The 6,638-nt window shown below is 41.3% G+C and overlaps 1 protein-coding gene across 1 annotated transcript; it reads left to right on the top strand.

Annotated features, from left to right (window-relative positions):
• Window positions 1-3: 3 nt before the first annotated feature.
• Window positions 4-5,624, top strand: HRSP12 (heat-responsive protein 12; the record flags this gene model as incomplete). Its single annotated transcript, XM_010151463.1, has 4 exons — window positions 4-68; window positions 3,942-4,047; window positions 4,615-4,669; window positions 5,556-5,624. Coding segments are annotated over exons 1-4 (295 nt in total), but the record flags the coding sequence as incomplete, so codon positions are not given.
• Between the last annotated feature and the right edge of the window lie 1,014 nt (window positions 5,625-6,638).

Genomic DNA, 6,638 nt, shown 5'->3' with positions numbered 1-6,638 from the left:
GGTATGGCTTCGCTCGTGAAGAAGATCATCACCTCTGCGAAGGCTCCTGCTGCACTGGGCCCCTACAGGTATGCCTCAGCGAGAGGGAGGGCTCGCGGAAGAAGCAGGAGTAGGTTTTGCCGGCAGGATTTCGAGTGGGTCCCTGAAGGGGGAGAAGGGGGATCTGCCAGGCCTCCCTGGGGGCTGTAGTGGAGGTGCTTCTCCCCCGGCGTGAGCAAAAAGAGTGATGCACAGGCGGCGATGGGCAGGGAAGGCTGAGCCCAATCACGGGCTTTGGCAGTTGGAGAGTTCGCTGCCTGGGAAATCTTTTCTTACTTCGAATGTGACTGCCAGGAAGTTTAAATGCTTCTTAGCCTGCAAACTAACTGCTGTGAAAATATGTAAGATTATGTTCAATGCTTTCACAAGTAAGTTGTTAGTTGCAAGAGTTCCAAAACACAGATTCCTTTAGTTTAAACTTTTCCACTTATAGAATGATAGAATGGTTTGGGTTGGAAGGGACCTTAAAGACCATCTAGTTCCAACCCCCCTGCCATGGGCAGGGACACCTTCCACTAGACCAGGTTGCTCAAAGCCTCATCCAGCCTGGCCTTGAACAATTCCAGGGATGGGGCATCCACAGCTTCTCTGGGCAACCTGTTCCAGTGCCTCACCACCCCCTCCAGGAAGAAGTTTTTCCTGATATCCAATCTAAATCACCCACTTTCAGTTTAAATCTGTTACCACTTACACTTACCCTTACACCTGTAGTATCTTAGTGCCTCCCAGGTGCATTTTTGTTTCCATTACGTTGAAACTGAGCTTTCTGAGCTTTAAAGTGTGTTCTTTGTAGGAATTATAAGGATGGAGAAATACCAAGCATAGAAGCAGAGAGACATGACATGAAGGTTAACTTCTGTAAACAATTAACTGGATTGCAGCCAGCACTTATGCTTAGGGGAACATCTAAGATATGGGAAGGCAACAGTTATTCAGCTGCACACACACGTACACACACACCAACTGGCCTAGCCTTCAACATAGCTTGCCACTTCTGTTGTGGATTAGTTGGACTCCAACATTTTGTTCTTATTAATGGTAGTTCTTATAATGGTAGTTCTCATTATGTAGCCTGTTAATTGTATGATGGGTCTAACATCAATAAGTTTATCACTAACTTAGTTTATCAGGTTTCAGTAAATTTGTCAAAGTCCACTGAGCAAAAGTTGCGCAAGAACTAACTGCTGCAGCTCTGGTGTGGAGGTCGTAACAGAGGAACGAGGGCTTAATGTGGAATGGAGAATTGGGATGTATGGGCTGCATTCCTGGGTCTGCTGCAGCCCTTCAGTATGCTTCTTGGTGACCTATTTTTAATGTATTTTTGTATTTCATAGAATCACAGAATGGTTTGAGTTGGAAGGGACCTTAAAGACCATCTAGTTCCATCCCCCCTGCCATGGGCAGGGACACCTTCCACTAGACCAGGTTGCTCAAAGCCTCGTCCAGCCTGGCCTTGAACAATTCCAGGGATGGGGCATCCACAGCTTCTTTAGGCAACCTGTTCCAGTGCTTGCCCAGCCTCTCCGGGAAGAATTTCCTCCTGATATCCAATCTAAACCTCCCCACTTTCAATTTAAACCTGTTACTCCTTGTCCTGTCACTACAGGCCCTTGTATTTCCTTACTGATCCAATTTCCAGTACCTTGAGATAGGTAAGTAAATAGATATATAAAAAGACTCATACGTGTGAGTATGTGTGTATATATATATATACACATTTCATTACTGATATTAAACTTTAAAAAAGACACAGCAGAGATACTGTTCTTGTATTAATCAACAGTCATTTGTATAAAGAAGATCTGATTAACTTTGCAGCCCTTGTCTGTAGAGAGCATGCTTCCTAACACTAGCTCTCTGATGGATGATGTTCTTCTAAGGTCATCATGTCCATCCAGTTACGCACCTGGGTCTGCTGAAACCTGAATGACTTTAGGCACACACTCGGGTCTCTGCTGAATCAGAACTCAATGAGTAGCTATGATTGACCCTAGTTATAGGATCTACACATAGGCATGTGCTTTAACTGCAGTTAAAGTGGATTGGGGTTTGTGTAGTTGAAGTTTCTCTGGGCTTCACCCATGCATTTGACTGCAGTAGAAGTACACCCTTTAGCTGGTAAATTGTTAATAGCCCCAGTGAGTGGAAGATTCACAGGTAAGCATGCCAAGAGAAGAAAGCTGAGGAGCAGGGAAGGGGACCTCAGTAAGACTGCTGCAGGTGTTGATCAGGCCGTGGTATCAGAAGGCTTCAACTTGGGGTTTTTTCCTCAATTCCTCATGATTTAGGACTGTCTGCAGGCCTTTGTTGGGATAAATGTTTCCTTGTGTCATTTGCTTTGTAGTAAGAAGTACAAGACAATCTCTTCTTTTCGGGAGCTCATACCTTCTTGTTGCATTGTCCTCTGTGCTTCAGGTAGAAGTTTGTGGTCTGAGTGCCTGTGCCTCAAACCAAGCAGGGCATGGTAGGAAAGAAAATAAAATTAAAGCAGCATGTGTGTTTGGTTCATGCACCTGTTTTCTAGCTAATGAAATAGAAATATTGACAGAAAACTACTTCATTTTCTAGTTTCTTTAAATGGTGTAGTTTTGGGATTTACTCCAGTTTTGTTAGTTAATGTTAGATAAAATAATGACCATGTAATATATTTTACTGCATCAGAGAAGTTTCTGACTATTTTTTCCCCTAATTACAGGAGAATGTAGGGCAGGGGTAAAATGAAAGAAGGGAGTGATGGCACTTTTCAGATTGCGTAACTATAATAATTTTATTGAATCCCTAAATTAGTTTGGTCCCCAGGGAAGTCAATGGATTGAGCCACTCCAATTGAGTCAATCTCAGTGAAGAGGTAATATAAAAAGCGTTCTCTGAAAGAGTCCCTTTCTTTCCGTATTGACATTAAAGGGAAGCTAACCTCCTAATTTAGATACGTCAGGGAGGTGCCTCACTCCAGTTTGTGTGACTTGAGAGGCTTGTTGAAATGTCCAAATAATGCATTTTCTGGTGGAATGGGAAGAGATAAGAAGAACAGTGTTGACACACCGCATACATTTTCAAAAGAATCTTTCTCTAATTTCTTTGCAAAATAGTTTTAATTACCAGCTGAAGAGAAGTAGATTATGTCACTTGCATAATGTTTGGTAGGTAGTTTAAATCTTTGCTTTAATCTTTTAATCTCTTTGCGGTAATTAGAGACATTCATTTGCCAACTCAGCGATTTGCTCAAATTCAGCAAAAACACGCCTGACATTTATATGAAAATGTTTTGTAAATAGCTTGAATTCTGCATTCTTCTGACTTAACCCAGCCAACAGGTCAGCCAGGTTATTTTGTGACAGGAGAGTGAGTGTTTTGCGAATGGAGTGATCAAGGTGGTGTGCTGACGGGCCAAATTCATGACTCTGGAGGAGTAACACCAGAGCACTAGCGCGCAGGGCTTCACCTCACAGCTGTAACTCGTTTATCATGGGGCCTGTTTGAGAAGAAAATTGTAAATTTACTAATCAGCTCTTTTTTGATTGGGATTTTTTTTTTCCTTGTAACTGAGAGGTAGATGAAAGGTAATGCTTACCCATCAAACTGGAATGGAATATTTATCTGGGCAGGTGCAAGAAATGGTTTTTTATGCTGCCTCTCTGTGCTTTTGCCTTCCCATGAAATGGGGTTTATTACCTCAAAACCAGAGCTATGATAACGTAGCTATGTCTTTCTATAGGTGATCTAATCCCAGGTTTCCCAAAGCCTAAGCAGACTGACATGTGTGCAGACTTGCGTGTGCCTAACTCAGTCCTCTATCTTTCTGAAACACAGTAAACTACTGAAGAAAATGTGAAGCGTGCTTTCAGATAGTTAAATGTTTTGATGGAGACACATCAAACCTAAAATGTCACGTATATTTGCAGCCAAGCAGTGCTGGTAGACCGGACGATGTACATTGCGGGACAGATAGGCATAGAACCTTCCACCGGGCAGCTTGTCTCCGGAGGGGCAAAGGAAGAAGCTAAGCAGGTAAGATGTCTTCTAGCAATAAACTTACAATGGAGTTGGCATGTAATTAGTTAAACATGGACTTGGGAGAAGTTGAGGAGCCCTGGAGAGTGCATTTCGCATCCTCCAAGATGAGGGAAAAGCAGGAGGAAGTCATTCCATCCTATCCCTGTCATTTTCCACCAAAATAACGTGGAGGTCAGGGGAGGAATCTGTATTTCATGTAGGAGAAGAATCAACATTTGTAACAGAGATTCCGACCCTGTTAAAAACTCCGGCTTTGAGACGGGGAAGGATTCGTTCCCTCAGCATCAAAGAGGTAGTGTGAGGTACAATGAGACGGCGCTGCATCATGCATTGACACCCAGTGAACAAATGGGTTAATATTTGTGGTTTGTTAGAAGCTCCCTTTTATTAATTTACTCTTTAACCTAGTTCTGATTTTGCTTACTTACTGGTGACAGCTGAAGATTTGCTGGGTGAATTTATACTATAGCATGGATGTAGCCAGATTACGACTCATCCTCACATACCTACCTACACACAACCCAGCTGATACTTACACATTTTTGTCTCATTTTTCATTAGGCTCTGAAAAACATGGGAGAAATCCTGAAAGCTGCAGGCTGTGACTATGGCAACGGTAAGTGTTGCCTGCGATGGTGGCAAACAAGTGGTTGTTTTTTACCTACCTGGATTAAAAAATGACCTTTTAAAGGGAAAACAAAGAAAACTATTTGCTAAACATGCAGTTGTTATCAATAGCTGAAGGAAACAAAAGGAATCGTGGGTCTGGGTCAGAAATTAAAAGAAAGAAATGAATGTGCATGTGTTTGTGGCAGGTACCTACGGGACACTACTTTTCACCATAAGTTCCTGTCCACTGTACTAATATTTTAATTCTAACTCACAAAGCTTGGGTGTAGACAGAGCTGCAACTGACTACAGGCATTTTGAACATCCTAGGTTTTGCTCCAGGTAAAAGCAGGTCTGTATCTATGCTATTAACACTAGGCACTTTCAGTGACTCTTTTTGAGGAGGTCTCTTACTAGTGGAGCCAAACCAAGATTAATGTTGGCTTGGGCAGTCATGGGTAAAAAATTCTAGCATAGACTATATCTTCAGGCCTTTAATGGACTGGTTTTTTGGCAGCTAGTATTTGATATATATATATATGTAATCATTTTTGCCAACAGTTGGCTTACAAACAGCTGTTTTATTTGACCTGCTTATCAGTTCTGTGTCTGTTGGAAGAATTGGGCTTAGAACAAAATTTAAAACAGATATTCTCAGAGCTGGCCAGGAATGTCTTAATTCCTTCAAGTTTTATTATGTGCTAGGTATTCAGATTTTCTAGAGAGCTCTGTAGGTGGTAGCTCTAACTGTCCATAGCTGCTTGCAAAACTTTTCAAAATGTTTAGAACATTTGAGAGAAATTTATGAAATAAAAGCAAGAAATGCCTTAAAAATTTTCAACTTTTATACAAAAGTCAGAGCTCCAAAATAACCGCGGTGATGTCATTTCTAGTTGTGAAGACTACAGTTTTGATGGCAGACATGAAGGACTTCAATGATATTAATGATATTTACAAACAATGTAAGTAGATCTTTTGTTTCTGTTTTACCAGTATGGCTTGTGGAACAAATTATCTTCACAGTATGCAAAGTGTTTTAACGGCTCAGGTGGTGTAGTTCCAGATTCTTTGAGATTCCAATAGAAATCAGGAAGAATGATCTTTAAGGTCCCTTCCAACCCAAATGATTCTATGATTCTATGAAATACAACATTTAAAGCAAAAAAGTAACTTGCAAGCACCACATCAAGCACAGCCTAATTTCCAGTGGATTTGTGTCCTGCTCTCCCACTAACTTGCTGTCATGTGAACAACTCCTGCTGTCCCCACAGCTTCATCTTCCATACCTCTTTACCTCATAGATGCTGTGTCATCCCTAATGTAATTCTGCTCTAGGCATCCTTCAAATGCTTAATTTCAGAATTTCTATCTCCATTTCTTTAAAGTCCGTTTGTATCTTTGAATGATTTATGGGCTGTTCTTATGGGACAAGGCTCATTTTTTATGCAAGGATGAGCCATGCTGTTCCACTTAAAAAAAAATAATGCTTTCTTAACAAAACTGAAATAGATGATTCCAATGAGCCATATTGTGCAGAAGAATTTGGGACAGTATGCACCTAAGTTCCTTATTTATATAGCTTTGGGTTTTAATTAAACAACAGCATCTGGTCTTGAATGAAGTCTTTTATTATGAGCTATCAACAGAGTATTCTGCATGTCACCATGGAATTGTGTGTGCATTTAAGCAGGGTAAAAGACGACCAGCTGGATACTTAGTCACTTGTTGCCTCCTAACTGTAGTTAAGAAAGCAGCTGCTGTTGTTCTTTGATTGTGGGTTGTTATCCCGCCTTGTCAGTGCAGGACCCTGAAATTAACATTTCTGAGCTTAGTGTTAACTTTCACTGGTAAAACTTCATTTAATTATGCAGATTCCTTGGAAATGTTCAAAGTTGGGTTGGACAGGACTTTTGAGCAACCTGATCTAGTGAAAGACCCATGGCAAGGGGGTGGGTTCACAGAGTCACAGAGTGGAA

The sequence above is a fragment of the Eurypyga helias genome, unplaced genomic scaffold (assembly GCF_000690775.1).
Source record: "Eurypyga helias isolate BGI_N326 unplaced genomic scaffold, ASM69077v1 Scaffold16455, whole genome shotgun sequence".
Classification (NCBI taxonomy): domain Eukaryota; kingdom Metazoa; phylum Chordata; class Aves; order Eurypygiformes; family Eurypygidae; genus Eurypyga; species Eurypyga helias.
This window is presented reverse-complemented; position numbering and strand designations above follow the sequence as displayed.